General features: G+C 41.4%; 1 protein-coding gene across 1 annotated transcript in view; it reads right to left on the bottom strand.

The window, feature by feature from the left end:
- Nucleotides 1–22,325, bottom strand: part of LOC132826833 (long-chain-fatty-acid--CoA ligase ACSBG2-like) — a 91,558-nt gene that overhangs the window by 1,045 nt on the left and 68,188 nt on the right. Inside the window, exon 12 of the mRNA XM_060843477.1 lies at nucleotides 5,446–5,692. Coding sequence (XP_060699460.1) covers nucleotides 5,446–5,692 — 247 coding nt within the window. The remainder of the gene's footprint in view (nucleotides 1–5,445; nucleotides 5,693–22,325) is intronic.

Here is a 22,325-nt window from a genome sequence, read left to right as displayed (position 1 = left end):
ACTTTCTCTGAAATCTCTCGCTGTTAAACTGCACATAAGAATCTGTGTCTAAATTTATCTTTTTGCCAAGGGGTGTGTTTATGGAATGTTACTACATTGGAACAGTTAATTACTAATAGTTATTGTATCTAGTATTCAGTTAAGTTTTCCAATAGGTAAGTTATTCTGAATTCCTCTATCTTTCTTTTGTTTGACTATAGTGTTTAAATAAATTGTGTTTTGCTTAGCCATGAATGGTTTGACCAGTTGCATCACACCTGGATCACCCACTCCATATCCACCAGTGAGAAAACTTTGGGGGTTGAGGCTACCTTCTTAAAATATTTTGAGGGGGTCTGGCCTTGTCCATAACACATTGAACCAACCATCCAGCACAGGAGGAGGCTATTCAGTCCACCATGTCTGCACCAGCTGAATATACCAAAACATTTCCCAGCACTGGCACATTGCAGGTTACAATATTTCGGGTGCAGATCCAAGTACCTTTTAAATAACTTGAGAGATTCACTTCAACTGCCAAACTCAACAAGAAACTCTGAACATCACCAGCTCTAGGTTTTTCTTCATGACTCTAATCCTTCTTAAATCTGGATCCCCTGGTAATTGATCACTATTGTAATTGAATCTATCTCCATTTTTTTCTAAAATATTTTTCTAAAAATCTTTGATCAATTTCTAGTTTCTTTCTCCTTTCAAGTACTGAAAAGATTTGTTTAAAAAAATAAGAATTCCTTTGCAAGTATATGAACATTGGAGAATTCTGAATCTAGCTAAATGCTTTTGGCTTAGAAGCTGCACATACTGGAAACCACATCTGCTGAGGTGACTGGTACCCCTGAACTGATTTGATTCTCCTGCTAGGAGAAATACTGTTCTCTTCTGAGAACTGAACTCTTTGCAGTGAGAGTGACTGCCCTTGATATCAAGGCTGCATATAACTCTCAACACTATTTCCCCCCTCCCAACAAACTGTACAATGGCATCTTCCCCTGCAACTGCTGAAGGTGTAACACCTGTCTGTTTGCTTCCTCCCTCCTCAGCATCCAAGGGTCCAAACATACCTTCCAGGTGAAGCAGCACTTTACCTGCACTTCAAGCAATCTAGTCTACTGCATTCACTGTTCACAATGTGGTCTCCTCTACATTAAGGAATGAAGGAGAGATTGGGTGACAACTTCGCAGAACACCTATGTTCTGTCCACAAAAAAAGACCCTGAGCTACCAGTTGGCTGCCATTTCAAAACACCACCCAGTTCCCTGGCCAATATCTCTGTCTCAGGCTTGCAGCAATGCTCCGGCGAAGTTCATCACAAGCCGGAAGGACAGCACCTCATTTTCCACCTGGGAACTCTACAGCCTTCTGAAGTCATTGTCAGGTTCAACAATATTAGGGCTTGAGGCACCTTCTCCCATGTCCTTACCCCAACCCCCACCCATCAGGCCTTGCTATCATATGGTCTGCTCTTCCACACTACTTGTTGGCTGCTAATATCTCCATTCGCAGCAATTCATTCTCTAGGCTGACCGTTAGTCATTCCTTTGTCTGTCTAACTGTTCTCTCTAAGCTCTATCTCCAGCTATCCTTTACTCCTTCCCCCTTCCCTCCAGCCTATCTTCTACATAATAAACATTTACTTAACAACAATCAGTTTTGAAGAAGGGTCATCAGGCCTGAAATATTCACTCTGATTTCTCCCCACAGGAGCTGACAGACCTGCTGAGCTTTTCCAGCAGTTTCTGTTTTTGTTTGATTTCCAGCAAACACCGTTCTTTTGTTTTTTTTAATCATAGATATGTCCCAGAATTGTTGCTTCTCAGATTTTTGATGTTCATCTAAATAGGTGTCAAGGCTTACACAAATTCTATTTGTCAATTTTTCCACAATCATTCTTTCCCTTACATTTTCATAATTTTTCTCAAACTCCACTGATCCAACAGCACTTTTTTTTCTCTTTCAAATTCTACAACTGTCTGATTTGGTTTCTAATTTGGATTATGTTCATTATAATTTCTTATTGTTTTATCTCACAATCTGCAAATTGTTCTTCTGACAAACTGGTATATATATTCACCGCTGTACTTGTAAGATTAGAGTTCAAATACCTTTGGCCATTTTGTCTCTTCAACTACCTTTTCATATACGGTAACGAACCTTTTAATTTCATCTTCTGTAAATTTAGGCACAAAGTGCAGAATTGTAGTTAAATTAAATCCCTCATTGGCATCAGAATTATCCACTAACGTCCCACTTTTTACTTCATTTATTCTAAGCCAAGTCATATTGTCAGATCTTTTTTAGCTCTTTAGCATTCAATATTTTAAAATATTTTTCCTTCTCTTTTGCAGACTGACTTACAGAGAAAGAGCACTCCCATTTCAGATTTTTAAAAAATCTTTATTTAGCTGACTTTCCCCGGTCTTTTTGCTTTGGACTGTTGATAACTTTTACTAAGATTCCTTCCCAACTTTGCTGGTATGAATCTCTTACAATTTTAATGAACTAAACGTTTCCAGTTCTGACAACTCCAGAATATCTTTTTAAACTCCCCTAGTTTGGAAGCATTATGAAGCAGAAACCACTACAGCTGAGATGACTGGTATCCCCCCCTCACCCAAATTAACTTGATTCACCTGTTAGGTGAACTGAACTCTTGAGTTCTTCTGAACTAACTTTGAACATTCTGCCTTTAAATCAAAAGTAAACTAATTTCTTAATACACTTGCTCTGTCCATCAAAAACCCAATGGTATAAAAATGTTATCCACCAGCACCAGAAAAGTCTCCCAGGCGCACTCACAGCAACCAGATACTTTCTTGCAAGTGATGTATTTGTATCACTCTTCAAAATTGGCATGTCTGATCTTTATAAAAAATGTTATAGAACCAACCTAAATCTATCTGCCTCCACTTTGAAATCCAAATTCAAAAATATACCATTAATCACAAGACCAAACTTAATGATTCCTTCTCAATTATGGAGTATTTGCATTAGGTAATACTCATGGTCTTCAGAGACGTTACTTTAGGCAAATAGATTATAATGTGACAATTACTCAGTTTGCCAATCATTGAAAGGAAGCTGGCACATTCATCTAAATAGGTCTTAACCTAATTTATTACACAACCTTGGGCTATAAAAGTAAAGATTTATTTAGTTGAAGTTGTCCATAACCTTTCAACAAATCAATCTTGCTGACAATGTCTGGAATTCCAATGCTTTCAATTCAATCCTTAAGCCAGGCAATTGAAAAACAATGAGCTTATTTTCTTGCATCATTAACTTAAATGTAATCAATACAGAATCCTGGTGATCGATCAGATTTTGACACCAGTATAACTGGAGAACATCAGACACTTTGACTTGGTTTGATGATATCATTGTGCAGGATTACCTTCGTCTCCAACTTGAGCCAATTATCCATGATTGAGTCAGTAAAGCTTTTATGTGATGGATTGTAACATTTCCCTCATCACTAATACTTCCTTCCAACTGGAATATTAATTTAGCAATTTACCTCAGTGTGTGTCTCTAGGCTTCAGTGGTTCACCCAGCCAAGAGAACCAAACTAGTCATTTACCCTCAGGTTTAGAAGTTTGACTTGCAGTTTGAGTTTGTACTCTTAGTTTCTGTTTTTCTCCATATGCATGCTTTTGGCAGTCTTTCCCTACACTTGGACACAGTCTAAGGAACAAATCTCCTCTTGTGAGCCATAATTTTCTCTATAGCACATATGCGTGGTCCCCTTACTTCCACATCCATAGACAAACACAAAGTGATTAGCACTGGTTGATTCACTAGGTGCATTTAAAGTGATAAATAACAAAAATGAAATAATGCAATAAGGTCTAATCATGGATTTTAAGTTTTGACAGTGTTTTTCCAGTCTCCCACAAGACTATGGGTAGTATGCATACAAATGAATCTGCTTGATTTCTAAAACACACATTGTCTCCTGGAAAAGTCCCGTCTTCATATTGAGGATACCCTCCACCCTGCTGCGTGGTACTTTCACAAATCTAAATGAGACAACTGTCATACAGATCCAGCAATTAAAATTGGGTATTAATGAGGCTTTGCAGGACATTTGAAATACACTGAATAAACAGTTAAATTTAAATAAGCTGCTTGAATTCCTGCATTAAAATTTCTGTGACCTTGCAAACATCTGAAATGTATATGAGACTACTAGGGTTTGTAGATCCTCAGTATTTTTCAAAATAAAAATTTTCTACCTTACACTTAAAAGTTGTGATACCAAAGTGTTTTAATTTTATTCTTGCATGTGGCTGAAAGAGGATTGAGAGGGAAGGCAAGAAAATTAACTTTGAGTTCCAGTCTCAAGGACAGATTTCAATCATATCATCACTGAACTTACAACTCAGTTAGATGAGCACAGCTACAGTATACATCATGAGGCAAACTACAGCACCTCACAACACTAGGAAGCAGCAAATACTCATGATCATTTTGCCATCAGGCCACACATCAGTCTATATTTAACATCACTGCATGAAAACAGGAATTTCATATCTAAAACCATTATGGGGGTGTGTACCCATTAATGAACATGCTGTTTAACAAAGAAAGCCCTTTTTCTCAGAGTACATAGTCAAGACAGCACGCTACAACCTTTCCAACATCTGACAAACACAAACTGTCTAATAATTTCTCATAATTACAGCTATTTTAAAGAAAACAATTGCTGCATTATCTTAAGTTATTTATTTAGACCATAACACAGTCAGACATAAGAGCAGTAGTAGTCCATTCAGCCAAACAAATCTGCTCCATCCTATAAGATCGTGGCTGATTTTACAATTCTCAACTCTATTCTATTTCCATTACCCCGCAGCCCTTGATTCCCATATGATTAAAAATCTGTCTTTATCAGTCTTGAATATTCCTACAAGCTCAGCTTCCACAGCCCTCTGCAGCAAAGAATTCCACAGATAACAACCCTCGAGAGAAGGTCCTCGCCTCTCTCTCAAATGCTAACCTCTTACTGAGATTACTAGTCTTTCCCATCAGGGGAAAAAGAGCCTCCCTGCATCTACCCTGTTAAGTTCCCTGAGAATCTGACATGTCTCAATGAGGTCATCTTTCATTCTTTTAAACTGCTCCAATTACATGGCCTACCTATTTAATCTCTTTCCTCCCAATTCAAACAAGTCCCTAGAACGTTACCAGTGTCTCTGAATTAATAGTCTTATGATAGTACCGCTAGGCCATCACCTCCCCATAAGTGCAAAGGTTAAAATGAAGAAATTTCCTCCTCAATCCCTCCCATTGCCTGATGCCTGGTGACCCTCAGGTTAAACCACTCAGTTGTCCATTTACAATGAAAGAGAAGCCTGTGGTTTAATGACAGTATGGCAACTTTGCAGTTGTAAAGCACAGTTGTTTCGAACCCAAGTTTTTAATGATATTTAGTTAAAATCTCTTACCTAATTCTCCTCCAATAATCGAGAAGTCTTTTTCCAAAATGATCCACTTTTGAATTTTCTGAGCATTAGATATAGCATCTTTATTGACAGCGTCAATTCCATTCTGAATGGCTTTGTAAATTATAGGATCATTTACATTTAGCACATCTGACACGGTATTGGCTGAGCATCCATACCTACGGCAAAATGCAATAGCTGCCGGAGCCAACTTATCTAATGGGGCTCCCGTTTGATCATCCATGTAAGACTACGGACAACAGGAAGAGAAAGAGACGAGAATAATGGAAGGTGTGAAAATGACTGTTCACCATAAAAATAGAATGAAAAGTATTATATTAACTACCATTCTATAAATGTGGTTTGTGCAGCCTCCATTTACATTATAGATATTCAGTCATTCCAATTGTTTCCATTTCATTAATATCTTAGCCAGATAGATCAAAACGTCCTATTTCAACCTCAAGTCTTGACAGAAAATCAATTTTAAAATAAAGATATTTTCAAACAAATGAAACTAGTCTGCAAACTAGTCATTTCCAGTCTTACATATTCTGTGATGAAATCCTTTCTATGACCATAATTATACATAATGTGTAAGCTAGCAATCTGTGAGCACCATCTGTTCTGCTCGAACACGTGTTATAGAAAATCGCACAATAGAAATAACAGGACTGATGAGAAAAATAGAGCTGAGGCGAACCGCCAAAAATACATGTAAAAGTCAAAACAAAAATTAGTAGTTAGCCTAACACAAATAATAGTACAGTCTAAGCAAATGTTAAAATAATATTTGAATGAAATAATACAATAAATTTAACACTTTAATGGGTTTCTGAGTTACAGTACTGCATTAGGACAGGGGCTGAAGGTCATCAGCATCATCATTACTTCCAGGTGCAGGGTTACAATGAAAGAAAATATTTAGTCCAGAAGTGGATGGTTATCCTCAGACTGTTTCTTGGGGGTTGCCTTAAAAAAGGCAGCTAGTTTTTGCTTCTTTGCCATCTTTCTTCTTTCATGATCATAGGATGCCAGATAAGACTTTATGTCACAAACTGTGATCCTGCTGCATTCTGCATTGTAGTCATTCTCTTCTAAGAGCCAAACCCTTACCCTATTGCTTCTCAATTTCCCTTAGGATAGGAGACAAAGAGATGTGGAAAGTTCTCGAGGTCCTGCATCCTGGACTACTTCATCTTCATCTCGAGCTTCAATTTCCACCACAGCAACAAGTTGTTGTAGATTAATCTCCACATCTTCAAATTCAACTTGCTTTGTAAGAGCAAAGCAATGTTCTTTGATTGCTGGAAGTTCCTGTGATGATTCTAAAGGTATTGAACCATGAAGAAAATCAGGAAGAAGCTTCCACCAAACTGCATGCAAGCAATCCTTACCGCTATCACCCCAGGCCTCTACAATGACGTCAATAGCATTCTTAATGTTAAAGCTCTTCTAAAATGGAAGAACACTGTTCTCATTATCCGCCTCAGTAGCCGCAATCAGCTTCCTGAATGTGCGCCTTAAGTAATAAGCTTTGAAAGCTGCTATTGCACCCTGCTCTATGGGTTGATGAAAGAAATTGAGTTTAGAAATAGAAATAGCACTATGATGTTTCTGAAAGCTTACCAATGTTTGGAGAATGCTTTGACCAGAATGAGGAGAAGCTTGAAATCCAAACATTTTCTCCTCCAATAATTTCTAAAGTGTCCTCAAGAACACGAACAATAAGGTCAGAAAAAAAATTGCCCCATCATCTCTTTTGTTTGATCCAAAGTAAACATCTAGAGTGGACTTAAGATAACCGGGTTGGGAATTGCATAATAACCAATAGAAGTTCACACTTTAAAAAAAATTGCTCCCCAATTCACCAATCATGTTACAGCCAAATCACACTGACAACAATCTGTATTGTAATATTTAGGGAACAAATGTACAAACTACATTTCAGTTCCATTACTGGCTGCTACATTCAGTTCTACTAAACAACAGGAGCAGGGAGATTCATATTTGTTTCACTTATTTTGCCAGTTACAGTGAATCTGTGCCATCTCATAGAAACATAGAAGATAGGAGCAGGAGGAGGCCATTCAGCCCTTCGAGCCTGCTCCACCATTCATCACAATCATGGCTGATCATCGAACTCAATAGCCTAATTCTGCTTTCTCCCAACAATCTTTGATTCCATTTTCCACCTCTTAAAAAAAAAATCAATGTTTTGGTATTAACTGATTTCTGTGGTAATGAATTCCACAGGTCCATCACTTTTTGGGTGAAGAAATGTCTCCTCATCTGAAATGGTCCACCATGAGTCCTCAGACTGTGGCCCCTGGCTCTGGACACACCCACCACCAGGAACATCCTCTTTGCATTTAGCCTGTTTAGTCCTGTTAGAATTTTATAAGTCTCTATGAGATCCCCCCCTCATTTGTCTGAACTCCAACAAAAACAGTCCTAACCGAGTCAATCTCTCCTCATACGTCAGTCCCACCATCCCTGGAGTCAGCCTGGGAAACCTTTGCTGCACTCCCTCAAGAGCAAGAGCATCCTTCCTCAGAAAAGGAGACCAAAACTGCACACAATATTCTAGGTGTGGCCTGACTAAGGCCTTGTAGAACTGCAACACATCCCTGCTCCTGAACTCAAAAGCTCTCACAATGAAGACCAACATACATTTTGCCTTCTTTACTTCCTTTTTCAGTAACTAACAAAGAAAATTTACAGCCCAGGAACAGGCTCTCCGGCCCTCCAAGCCTGTGCAAATCCAAATCAACTGTCTAAACCCTTCGCCCAATTCCTAAGCATCTATATCCCTCTACTCCTCACCTACTCATGCATCTGTCCTGACGCACCTTAAATGAATCTACCATGCCTGTCTCTACTACTTCTGCTGGCAACATGTTACAGACACCCAACACCCTCTGTGTGAAGTACTTTCCGCATGTATGCCCCAAAACCTTTCTTCTCTCACCTTGAATGCGTGACCTCTCGTTATTGAATCCTTCACTCTGGGAAAAAGCTTACCTCCATTCGCCCTGTCTATACCCTTCATAATTTGTAAACCTCAATCAGGTCCCCCATCAATCTCCTTTTTTCTAATGAAAACAATCCTAACCTACTCAACCTCTCTTCATAGCTAGCACCTTCCATACCAGACAACATCCTCGTAAACCTTCTCTGCACCCTCTCCAAAGCGTCCACATCCTTTTGGTAATGTGGTGACCAGAACCGTACACAGTATTCGAAATGCGGCCGAACCAAAATCTTATACAATTTTAACATGACCTGCCAGCTGTTATACTCAATACCCAGTCTGATGAAGGCAAGCATACTAAATGCCATCTTGACCACTCTATCCACCTGTGCAGCCACCCTCAGAGCACAAGGGATCTGAACTCCCAGATCTCTGCTCATCAACTTTTCCCAAGGCTCTTCCATTTACAGTATAGTTCGCTCTAGAATTAAACCTTCCAAAATGCACTCTCACATTTGCCCGGATTGAACTCCATCTGCCACTTCTCCATCCAACTCTCCAGTCTATCTATATTCCCCTGTATTCTTTGACTGTCCCCTACACTTTCTGCTACTCCACCAAACTTCATGTCATCTGCAAACTTACTGATCAGACCACCAATGCCCTCTTCCACATCTATGTATATCACAAATAGCAGTGGCCCCAGCACTGATCCCTGTGAAACACCACTGGTCACTTTTCTCCATTTCGAGAAACTCCCTTCAACTACTACTCTCTGTCTCCTGTTGCTCAACCAGTTCTTTATCCACCTAGCTAGAACACCCTGCATACCACGTGACTTCACTTTCTCCATTAGTTTACCATGGGGAGCCTTACCTAGCGCCTTACTAAAGTCCATGTATATGACATCTACAGACCTTCCTTCATCCATCAACTTGGTCACTTCCTCAAAGAACTCTATTAAGTTGGTAAGGCATGATCTTCCCCATACAAAACTATGTTGCCTATCACTGATAAGCCTACTCTTTTCTAAATATAAACAGATCCTATCCCTCAGTACCTTCTCCAGCAACCTTCCCATCACTGACATACTTCCAGGCACCAATCCAAGCCCTAAGTTCATCTGCCTTACCCACCATATTCCTTGCATTAAGGTATATGCACTTACGGCATCTGGTACAGTGGTTAGCACTGCTGTCTCACAGCGCCTGAGACCTGGGTTCAATTCCCGACTCAGGCGACTGACTGTGTGGAGTTTGCACGTTCTCCCCGTGTCTGCGTGGGTTTCCTCTGGGTGCTCCGGTTTCCTCCCACAGTCCAAAGATGTGCAGGTCACGTGAATTGACCATGCTAAATTGCCCGTAGTGTTAGGTAAGGAGTAAATGTAGGGGTATGGGTGGATTGCGCTTCGGCGGGTCAGTGTGGACTTGTTGGGCTGAAGGGCCTGTTTCCACACTGTAAGTAATCTAATCTAATCAGACCACCAGTTCCTTTGCATTCATCTGCTCTCTGCCTACTCTTCCCCTTGGTAATGCTAACTTCATGATCCTGTTCCTTACAGTCTCTAGTTTCCACTGCACTGTGTACTAGTCTTCTCTTCTGGTTCCTAGCCCCTTGCCACATTAGTTTAAACCCTCCCCAGCAGCAGTAGCAAAAACTCCCCCGAGGACATTAGTTCCAGTCTGGTTCAGGTGTGGACCATCCAATTTGTAATAGCCCCACCTTCCCCAGAACCGGTCCCAATGTCCAACAAATCTGAACCCCTCTCTCCTGCACCATCCCTCAAGCCTGGTGTTCATTCTGCCTTTTATTTCATTTCTACCCTGGCTAGTATGTGGCACTTGAGATCATTACCTTTGAGGTCCTCCTGTTTAACTTCTCTCCTAGCTCCCTGAACTCTGCTTTCAGGACCTCATCTTGTTTTTCACGTACATCATTGGCGCCTATATGCACCATGACAACTGGCTGTTCACCCTCCCCTTTCAGAGTGCTCTGCAGCCGATCGGTGACATCCCTGACCCAAGCACCGGGGAGGCAACACACCATCCGAGAGTCACATTTTCAGCCACAGAACCATCTATCTACTCCTCTCACAATAGGATCCCCTATGACTATGGCCCTACAAGTCTTTTTCCTGCCCTCCTGAACAGCAGTGCCCTCCATGGTGCCATGATCCTGGCAACTGCTGCCCTCCCCTGGTGAATCATCTCCCCCAACAGTATCCAAAACTGTATACCTGTTTTGGAGGGAGATGACCACAGGGAACACCTGCACTTCCCTCCTCCTCTTTCTCTGTCCTTTGGTCACCCATTCACTGTCTCCCTCAGCAACTCTAACCTACGGTGTGACCAGTTCACTAAACGTGCTATCCATGACCTCCTCAGCATCGCAGATACTCCACAGTAAATCCATCTGCAGCTCCAGAGCCTTCATGTGGTAATACAGGAGCTGCAGCTGGACACACTTCTTGCAAATGTAAGTGTCAGGAATGTCAGTCACGTTCCTAAGCTCCCACATCAAGCAAGAGGCACATGCCATTGGTCTGAGGTCCCCTGCCATTGTAAGCCTTAGCTTTAACTCAACTAACTAATACCAAACAATGCCCTTAAATATACATAAGAAAAGAAAAACCCTTACCTTACAGGGTCCTTTTCTTTGGGTTAGAGGAGGGGAGTGGGAGGGAGATATTACACGTGTAGTATCTCGGGTTTAGCCACTGCCCAAATATATACTAAGTCCTTAATTTCTCGGCAACCTCCTGATCCGAATGTCACCTCTGCTTTGTCTCCCACTGCTCCTGCACAGGAAAAAGGTCGTGGGCTTTGGAGGTAAGTGTTCACTTGCCTTTCCAGCAACCTCCTGGTCCTAACGTCACTTCCACTCTATCTCCTGTTGCTCCCAGACAGGAAAAAGGTGCACAAGGACGCCAAGGTCACACTACACACTCCCCTCTCCCAATTTACAGCCATTCAGGTAGTAATCTGCCTTCTTGCTTTTGCTTCCAAAGTGAATAACCTCACACTTATCCAAATTACACGACATCTACCATTGATTTGCCCACTCACTCAGATCACACGGGAGGATCTCTGCATCCTCGTCACAGTTCACCCTCCCACCCAACTTGGTATCTTCTACAAACTTTGAGATGTTACATCTTGTTCCCTCATCCAAATCATTAATATAAATTGTGAATAGATGGGATCCTAGCACCGATCCCTGTGGTACCTCACTAGTTATTGCCTGTCAATTTGAAAAAGACCGGTTAATTCCTACGCTTTGTTTCCTTTCTGCCAACCAGTTTTCTCCCTATCTCAATTCACTTCTCCAAATCCCATGCACTTTAATCTTGCACAATAATTTTTTTTATGCAGGACTTTGTCCAACGCTTTCTGAAAGTCCAAATATACCACATCGAACAGTTCCCCCTGGTCAACTCTACTAATTACATCTTCATAGAATTCCAACAGATTTGTCAAGCATGATTTCCTCTTCATGAATCCATGTTAACTCTGTCTGACCCTGCCACTGCTTTATTAATACTCTGCTATAAAGTCCTTGATAATGGATTTGAGAATTTTCCTTACTACCGATGTTAGTCTTACTGGTCTATAATTCCTTAGTTTATCTCTACTGCCCTTTTTGAATATTGGAATGACATTAGCTACCTTCCAAACTGCAGAGACTGTACCAAAGTGTATACAATCCTGGAACGACCACCAATGCATCCACTATTTCTCGAGTCACTTCCTTAAGTACTCTGGGATGTATTTTTTCAGCCCTGGAGATTTTATCTGCCTTCAATCCCCACAATTTTCCAAGCACCATTTCTCTACTAATATTGATCTTCCTCAGTTCTTCCGTCTCATTAAATATTGCAGTCTCCAACATTTGTGGTATCTGATTTGTGTCCTCATTTGTGAAGGTAGAACCAAAGTATGTATTCAGTTGTTCAGCCATTTCTTTGTCTCCTGTTATATATTCCACCATTTCTGTCTAAAGGGGACCTATATTTGTCTTCACCAATCTCTTTCTCTTCACTTACCTATAGAAACCCTTTGAGTTAGTTTTTATGTTCCCTGCAAGCTTATTTTTGTACTGTATTTTCCCCATTTTAATCAATCCCTTGGTCCTTCTTTGCTGTACTCGAAAATGCTCCCAATCCTCAGACCTTATATTTTTCACAGCCCAATCTGTGTGCTTCTTCATTGGATCAGATACACTCTCTAATTTCCTTTGTAAGCCATTGATTGGCCCTCTTACCCATTTTGCTTTCATGCCAGACAGGAATAAACAATTGTTGCAGTTGTCCCATGCGTTCCTTGACTGTTTGCCATTGCCTATCCACTGTCATTCCTTTAACTAACTGTCCCCAGTCTATCAAGGACAATTCACACCTCATATCTTCAGCAACCTTTATGAAGATTCAGCACCCTGTCTCTGAATCAAATCTCTCACTCTCCATCTTGATAAAGAATTCTACCATCTTATGGTCGTTCATTCCCAAGGGGTCTTGCACAGCTAGATCAGCAATGATTCCCTTCTCATTACACAGTACCCAGCCTAGGATAGCCTGCTCTCTAATTGGTTTCTCCACATATTGGTCAACAAAACCATCCCTCATACACTCCTCTACACCATTGTGGCTCGTTTGATTTGCCCAACCTCTGTGCAGATTAAAATGATCTATGATCACCAATATTCCCTTATCACATGTTCGATGCCATTGTGGATCTCATTCTGGATTCTTTCCCAATGGGAATATTTTCTTCTTATTTACTCAGTCTCATGATTTCTCAGGATCGTGATACTTTAATTATAGCTCCTCTGAGCCTTGTCTTCTTCAAAGAAAACATGCTTGGCTTCTCCGATTTATTTTCATTACTGTAATTTCTCAATCTTGGAACTTATTCTCAAAAGCCTTGTCTGTACCTCTCCAATGCCCTCAAACCCTTCCTAAGAAGAGGCGCCCAGAACTGGATAGCAAGCCTCCAACTGAGGCCAAACTATTGGATTAAATAAAATCAACATAACCCTTCCTGTTATTAATATAAATCCCTATTAGTAAAGCAGATGATACATTATACTCTATGAAATGCTTATGCTGCAAAAATTAACTGCACACTTCCCCTCATCGACCTTTATTTATCTACCCACACCAATTGTTATGAAACACAAACAAAAGAGAACAGAATTTAACCTATCTGAAAACCCAATCAACTCTACTGCAACTCCGCAGCTCCAGACACCTGCCACGTCACATAACACCACTTCGGCAAAAAAAGGTAAAGTCAAACCCAGGTTCTCACAGGGGAGATGTCAGAGAGAGAATCAGCATGGTGCTGCTTCTTTGGGTCCCCAGCTAAAAACTTGACCAGCAGCTTCACACAGACTGCTTGCTAAAACCTGGGCTGAGAGAATTGGCCACTCCACTTTCATTGTACAAAGGTTTGAAAAAAATTTTAAATACTTTTGCCTGAGGCAGTATCTGTTAGCCATGATCAAAGGACTAATTCCAACCAAATCAGAACCTCTACCGTTTACAACTCCTTTTGATAAAAACCCAAGGCTGACTACATAACCTTGTCAATAGGAGCAGCAGCATCACACAATAACTTGTCTATGTTCTTTTGAAGTTCTACACTGTCCTCCTCATAGCTTACAATGCCTCAAAGTTTAGCATCCTCCACAAATTCTGAAATTATGCTTTCTACACCAAAGTCTAGATCATTAGTACATAGTCAGGAAAAGCAAGGGTCCCAATACCAAATTTTGGGGAACTTCACTACTGATCTTCCCCAGCCAGAGAAATATCCGTTTACACTGTTTTCTGAAATTCAGTAAATTTTGTATTTATGTTACTATTTTTCCTTTTACTCCATGAAATTCAACATTGCCATAAAAGTTTGTGCGTTGCATTGTATCAAATATCCAATTTGCATAAAATATAGGAGCTGAATTAGACCATTCAGCTTGAGTCAGCTCCACCATTTGGTCATGGCTGACATGTTTCTCAACCCCATCCTCCAACTTTCTCCCCACTGCCCTTGATTCTCAATACACTCAATGAATTGGCCTCTACAGCAATGTGTTCCACAGATTAACTACGCTTTGGCTGAAGAAATACCTTTAGTTCTAAAAAGTCATCCCATCACTCTGAATCCTAGTCTCTCCTACTAATGGAAACATCCTCTCCACGTCCACTCTATCCAGGCCTCTCAGTATTCTGTAAGTTTCAATCAGATTCCCCCTCATCCTTCTAAACTCCATCAAGTACAGACCCAGAGTCCTCAACCACTCTTCATACGACAAGCCCTTCATCCCTAGGATCATTCTGTGGATCGTCTCCAAGGCCTTCCTTAGATTTGGAGCCTAAAACTGCTCATAATATTCCAAATGCAGTCTGACCAAAGCCTTCTACAGCCTCAGCAGTACATCCCTGTTCTACTGTTCTAGCCCTGTTGAAATGATTACTAACATTGCATTTGCCTTCCTAACTGCCAACTGTGAACCTGCATGTTAACCTTAAGAGAATCCTGAACTTGGACTGCCAACTCCCTTTGTGCTTCAGATTTCCCAAGTATTTCTTCACTTAGTAAATAGCCTATGCCTTTATTCTTCCCACAAAAGTGCATAACCTCACACTTTCCCATATTCTCCTACCTGACACTTCTTTACCCACTCTCCTAGCCTGCCTAAGTCCTTCTGCAGCCTTCCCACTTCATCAACATGACTTGTCCCTCCATCTTTATGTCATCTGCAAACCTAACAACAATGCCCTCAGTTCCTTTGTCCAAATTGTATAACATGAATTGTTGTGAATAGTGGAACTCCACTACTCACCAGCTGCCATCCTGAAAAAGATCCCTCAATCCCCATTCTCTGCTTTCTGTCTGTCAGCCAATCCTCTGTCTAAGCTTTGACAAAGGGTCAGTTAGACTCGAAACGTCAGCTCTTTTCTTTCCTTACAGATGCTGCCAGACCTGCTGAGATTTTCCAGCATTTTCTCTTTTGGTTTCAGATTCCAGCATCCACAGTAATTTGTTTTTACCCTGTGTTTAACCCACTGCCACCTCTCTTCCAGGAATGCCTACCCTGAAGAAGTACTGCTCTTCTCTCCGACAGGATTTTCGTTTGTCTCTCTCCCCCGTCCACCTTCCTTTTCTCTCTTAGTGTCAGACAAGGCATTTACTAAGACTTGCTTCCACAGCCATATTTCCTTCCTCAGTGACTGTCTTCGCCTCTGACTTACTCTACGTGGATTTCAACTCAAATTCCACCCTGCATGCAGCCTCCAGAATTACAGGTACTTGCACGATATACATTTTTCCAACTGCTGTTCTCGCTGCATCCTAAAAGCCACACTCAGGGCCATACGCTGCCACATGAAAGCACTCGACACCTCTCTCCAGCAGCACTGACTTAGTCTCTCTCAAAGCTGTCCTGGTCCACAGTTTCATTTCATCCTTCATATTATTCAATGCCTTAACTCCAAATGTTTCCTGTTTCTTGCTCATGTTAAGAAATGCAAGCTTCATCTTGTCACCCACACCCCTGCCCACCCTCTATCTTCCAACAGTCCCAATCCTTCGAACCTCATCTCTTCCAGCCCTAGCCCTTGCCGTGTCCACCATACCCTCTGACCTTCCCACCTCTGAGGTTGAGTGTGCTGTTCTCAGCAAAGCACTCAACTTTGTACCCTTACGTCCCCAGCTCAATGAATTCCGGGTTCGACATGATGCTGAGCTCTTCTTCCGTCGCCTTCACCTTCGTGCTCACTTATTTGGGCAAGAGTCCTCCCCCCCGCTCCACAAATCCTTTCACATCCCTCCAACATTCCACCTCTAATTGGACACCACCGAGAGGACAATTTCCTGCCCTCGATCTTTTCATTGACAATTGGCGATGGCACATTGGCCGCCTTAATTTCTCTGCCCCCCTTACCCATTCCAACCTCTCTCCTTCCAAACTTCTGTCCTTCGCTCCCTTAGGTCCAACCCCAACCTTGTCATCAAACCTGCTGACAAAGGGGGTGCTGTTGTCGCCTGGCGTACTGACCGCTACCTCGCAGAGGCTGAGTGCCAACTCTCAGATTCCCCCTCCTACCTCTCCCTGGAGCATGACCACACCACGGAGCATCAAGCCACTGTCTCCAACACCGTGACTGACCTCATTTCCTCTGGATGCCTGCCCCCCACAGCTTCCAACCTCACAGTCTCCCAACCCCGAACAGCCCGCTTCTACCTACTCCCCAAAATCCACAAGAAGGACTGTCCCAGCAGGCCCACTGTGTCAGCATGCTCCTGCCCCACTGAACTTATTTCCTCCTACCTTGACTCCATCCTTACTCCTCTGGTTCACTCCCTCCCCACCTACATCCGGGATTCCTCTGATGCCCTGCAACACATTGACAGCTTTCAATTCGCAGGCCCAAACCACCTTCTATTCACCATGGATGTGCAATCTCTTTGCACCTCCAACCCACACCAAGACAGCTTGAAAGCTCTTTGCTTCTTTCTCGAAAAGAGGCCCGAACAATCTCCATCCACCACCACTCTCCTCCGCCTGGCTGAACTTGTTCTCTCTCTCAACAACATCTCCTTTAACTCATCCCATTTTCTCCAAATCAAAGATGTAGTGATGGGTACCCGCATGGGTCCTAGTTATGCCTGCCTTTTTATGGGATATGTGGAACATTTCTTGTTCCAGACCTGCCCGGGTCCCCTCCCACAACTGCTTTATTGGTACAATCGCTTTGACAAAGGGTCACTTAGACTTGAAACATCAGCTCTTTTCTCTCCTTACAGATGCTGCCATACCTGCTGAGATTTTCCAGCATTTTCTCTTTCTTTTCTATCTCCTGGTCCCCACATCCTGACTACTGACAGGAGGCCTGTACACATCTCCTTTACAGTTTCTCAATTCCACCCACACAGATTCCACACCTTTCAACTCTATATCACTTCTTGCTAATGGTTTAGTTTCACTTCTTACTAACAAGACAACCCTGTTCCCTCTGCACATTTGCCTGTCTTTTCGATAGGACATGTATCCTCAGACATTTAGGTCCGAGTCCTGATCCCCATGTAGCAACACCTCTGTGATACCCACACCATCATACCTACCAATTTCAATCTGTGATACTGGTTCATTACATTAACTACATTTCCCTCATACTGCTTCCCCATTACCTTGTCAAAAAGCTCAAGTAGAATAGTTAAATATGATCTTCCCTTCGGAAATCCCTCCTGCCCTTGTGAGTGAGATGTTGAACATATACAATCCCTACAGTGCGGAAACAGGCTATTCGGCTCATCAAGTCCACACCAACCCTCCAAAGAGCATCCCACCCAGATCCCAAAGTATCTCATGGCCAATCCGTTTAATCTGTACATCCTTGGACACTGTGGGCAATTTAGCGTGGCTAATCCACCTAACCTGCACATCTTTGGACTGTGGGAGGAAACCCACGCAGACAGGGGGAGAATTTACAAACGCCACACAGACAGTCACCCAAGGCTGCAACACCTTTATTAATCTGCATTTCTCTATGTGACTGTTAATTATTCTTTCAAATTATTGTTTCCAGAAGTATTCCAACCACTAAAGTTAAACTGATTGGTCTGTTCGTGGTTTTCTTTGTATTTTGTTTCCCAATAAGAGGAGCAAGTGGAGTAGTGGTAATGTGAATTGACTGGCAATCCAACTCCCAGCCTAAAGCCATGGGTTTGGATCCCACCATGGCAGATGGTAAGATATGAATTTAGTTTTAAAAATCTGGAATAAAAACAGAACTTATCTAGTGGTAACCATAAAGCATTGTCAATAGTCATAAAAAGCCATCTGGTTCACAAAAGAGTTTCAAAAAAACACCCATCATCTTTACCTGGTCAGGCCTACATGTGACTCCATGGTCTGGTTGATTCATAACTGGCCTCACATTAATTAGGGATGAGAAATATATATTGGCCTAGTCAGCAACATCCAAACCCCATGACTAAAAGAAATCCCTCTGAACCTTCTATACTGAGTGTGGAACTTGACTGTATTTTCACCTGACCTCTATCATAATATACTGTTGCTTTTTATCATAATTTTGATCTCTTCTACCATCCAGGAAGGTGTAGATTTGTTAAGTTTCAATTTCCTTTTGTGTTTATTTTTAAAAACTATTTTTTCCTAACTTCAGGCTTCACCTGTACTATTATGCTTGAATGCTCTCTCCCCTCCTACCAACATCTAATCATCATTTCCGTTATTGCTGCCATGTTCTCCTACCTTGCCTTCTCTCTTCAATTTATTCCATCCTCACTCACACCGTTTAGTTTATAGCTCTTTCTACCTCACTAGTTATATGACTCACCAGAACACTAGTCCCAGCTAGTTCAGATAATGACTATGCCAACTGTACTGCTCCCAATTTACCAAATGTTGATGCCAGTGCCCAGAATTGAAGCCTATGCTCCCCACAATCCTTAAGCCACACTTCATCTCTCTAACTTTATTCAATTGACACCAATTTGTTTATGGTTCAGGTTATCCTTTATTACCTTCGAGATCCTGTTTTTTAGTTTAGTCCTGAGCTGCTCCTACACCTTCAGCAGAACAATGTTCATAATTCTACTCATGTCATTGGTACCTATATGGACCATGACCACTGGATCCTTGTCCTCCCGTTCCAAGTTTCTATCCCACTCAGAGCAAGTGTTGTGAATTCGAGCATTGGGAAAGTAATCCAGCCAACAGGACTCTCTCTTTTAGTTGCAGGGATCTTGATCAGATGGGCCAATGGGCTGAGAAGTGGCAGATGGAGATTAATTCAGATAAATGCGAAGTGCTGCATTTTGGGAAAGCAAATCTTAGCAGGACTTATACACTTAATGGTAAGGTCCTAGGGAGTGTTGTTGAACAAAGAGACCTTGGAGTGCAGGTTCATAGCTCCATGAAAGTGGAGTCGTCGGTAGATAGGATAGTGAAGAAGGCATTTTGTATACTTTCCTTTATCAGTCAGAGTATTGAGTACAGGAGTTGGGATGTCATCTTGCGGCTGTACAGGATATTGGTTAGGCCACTGTTGGAATATTGCGTGCAATTCTGGTCTCCTTCCTATTGGAAAGATGTTGTGAAACTTGAAAGGGTTCAGAAACGATTTACAAGGATGTGGCCAGGGTTGGAGGATTTGAGCTATAGGGAGAGGCTGAACAGGCTAGGGTTGTTTTCTCTGGAGCGTCGGAGGCTGAGGGGTGACCTTATAGAGGTTTACAAAATTATGAGGGACATGGATAGGGTAGACAGGCAAAGTCTTTTCCTTGGGGTGGGGGGAGTCCAGAACTCAAGGGCATAGGTTTAGAGTGAGATGGGAAAGATATAAAAGAGACCTAAGCAGCAATGTTTTCACTCAGAGGGTGGTACGGGTATGGAATGAGCTGCCAGAGGAAGTGGTGGAGGCTGGTACAATTGCAACATTTAAGAGGCATTTGGATGGATATATGAATAGAAAGAGTTTGGAAGGATAGGGGCTAGGTGCTGGCAGGCGGGACTAGATTGGGTTGGGATATCTGGTCGGCATGGATGAGTTGGACCAAAGGGTTTGTTTCCATGCTGTACATCTCTACGACTCTATGGCTCTATAACTGTGTCTGTAATGCCACTAATTTTCCACCTTGAATAACTTCCCATACCATATGTTGTGGTCAGTTTGCTCATCCACTCTGAAGCCACTGTTTTTATCCACAATGCTGCAAAAATCTCAAAACAAAGACTGAGTGTCCTCCCTTCTACCTCCTGGGTCTCATATAAACCTGATTCTGAGTTAACCCTTCCACTTCTGATCTCTGTCCCCAGCCAAAGAGATCTGCTGAACTCCCAGAATAAAGCGTACAGGTAATTCTCCATCTCTCCGATGTTTCAGTGTCAACAGATTGGCCTTCAACTCAAACTCTGAATCAAAGCTCCTTAACCTACAAAGTCTTCTTGCAGACTGCCTGGATTACACTCATAACCAGCAGCTCCTTTCTCCTCAGACACAACACATCACTTGTCTTATTGTGTCTTAGTTAAATAACTAATTATGTTCCTCATTAAATTAAATCAATTCCTCTTCCCTATACCAGTTGCTGAACTAAATTAAAATGTAACCTTCCAATAAACCTCACCACTTCATAAATAAAAATATTGAATTATTAGTTTCTTGATTTCCTATTGCTAGTGGCTCTAAATTAATTCAAAAGCAGGTACTTAAAAATTACATTTTGGAGATGGAATAGAAATGTGGGAAGTTTGAATTTATTCACTATGGTAGGAGAAATGACAAGAGGTGAGAGAATGGAAGCAGATTGGTTTCTGACTTGAGTGACATTGCCTAAGAATCACAGGGCAAGTCACTGTGCAGACAAAGTAAGCAATTAGGAAATCAAAAGGTGTTTTGATTCTCAATACAAAAGGATTGAAGTAAAAGAGTTTTTAAAAAATGTGAAATTTAAAAGGCAAATTATTGATCTGGTTACAAAACCGGCTGAGTGGCAGCAGACAGTAGGGTAGAACATCCGTACAAATTGACAGAAGGTAACTGATAATGTCTCACAAGGATTTATATTGAGGTCTCAACTATTCATGTTTTCACAAACAATTTATATTCTAGAATGGATAAAGATATACACATCCAAATTTACTCAAGACACAGATAGTCAATAATATCAGCAGACAATATGGAAATGAAAAAGCACAAACTGATGTAGATAAATTATATAAATGAGCAAAACTCTGACAAATAGATTTCAATGTAAACGAATGTGAGATCATTCCTTTTGCGTTCAAATAAGGACATTTTCTAAATAGTTAAAAAGCTAGTCCAAAGGGACTTAGAATAAAGGAATATGGGTCATAGGAGCAGCCACTGGTGATCTGGTCCTTCAAGTCTGCTCCAACATTCCAATAAAATCACAGGGTTTGAGCTGTAGGGAGAGACTGAACAGGCTGGGGCTATTTTCCCTGGAGTGTCAGAAGCTGAGGGGTGACTTTACAGAGGTTTATAAAATCATGAGGGGCATGAATAAGGTGAATAGCCAAAGTCTTCTTCTCAGGATGAGGAAAGAACTAGATGGCATAAGTTTAAGGTGAGAGAGAAAATACCTAAAAGGGACTTGAGAGACAATTTTTTCACACAATGGGTAGTGAGTGTATGGAATGAGCTGCCAGAGGAAGTGGTGGAGGTGGGCACAATTACAACATTTAAAAGGTATCTGGTGAGTACATGAATTAGCAAGGGTTTTGAGGGTAATAGACCAAATGCAGAAAAATGGGACTAGATCAGTTTAGGATATGTAGCTGGTACAAATTAAGTTGGATTGAAGGGTCTGTTTCCTTGCTGTCTACCTCTATGATACTATGAGGGGGATTAAGCAAACTAGAGTTGTATTCCCTGAAAATTTAGATAGTTAAGGTGTGACCTGATCAAAGTTTACAATCTACTAAGGGTGTAAAGATAGGGTTGATTAAGCAAAATTAGTTCCACTAATTAAATTATCTTGGACCACAGTGCACAATCTAAAATTTACAGACAGACTTTTGAAAAGTCTAAGTAGGAAACTAATACATGCAATAGATGACAAAAGTTCAGAACCCTCTTCCATTAATGTGAAATTAATTGTTAATTTTAAAGCTATTATTGATGGATTTTTATTCACCAAAATGTATAAGGGATATGGGACGATGTCAGGTACATGGAATGCAGCTGCAGATCAGTTACGTTGCATTGTAGAACAGGTTTAAGAGCCTTAATGGTTTACTGCTGTTTATAAATTTCTACTTTGTGTGTTTGTAATTATATAGGACTTTACTGAGACCAGACTTGAAGAACTGTCTGAGAAAGGTTAATTAATTGCCTTTGCACAAAATTTCACCAGACTGATGT

This window comes from Hemiscyllium ocellatum, chromosome 1 (assembly GCF_020745735.1).
Source record: "Hemiscyllium ocellatum isolate sHemOce1 chromosome 1, sHemOce1.pat.X.cur, whole genome shotgun sequence".
Taxonomy (NCBI): domain Eukaryota; kingdom Metazoa; phylum Chordata; class Chondrichthyes; order Orectolobiformes; family Hemiscylliidae; genus Hemiscyllium; species Hemiscyllium ocellatum.
Note: the sequence above shows the minus strand (reverse complement) of the source record. Positions and strands in the feature narration are given on the sequence as shown.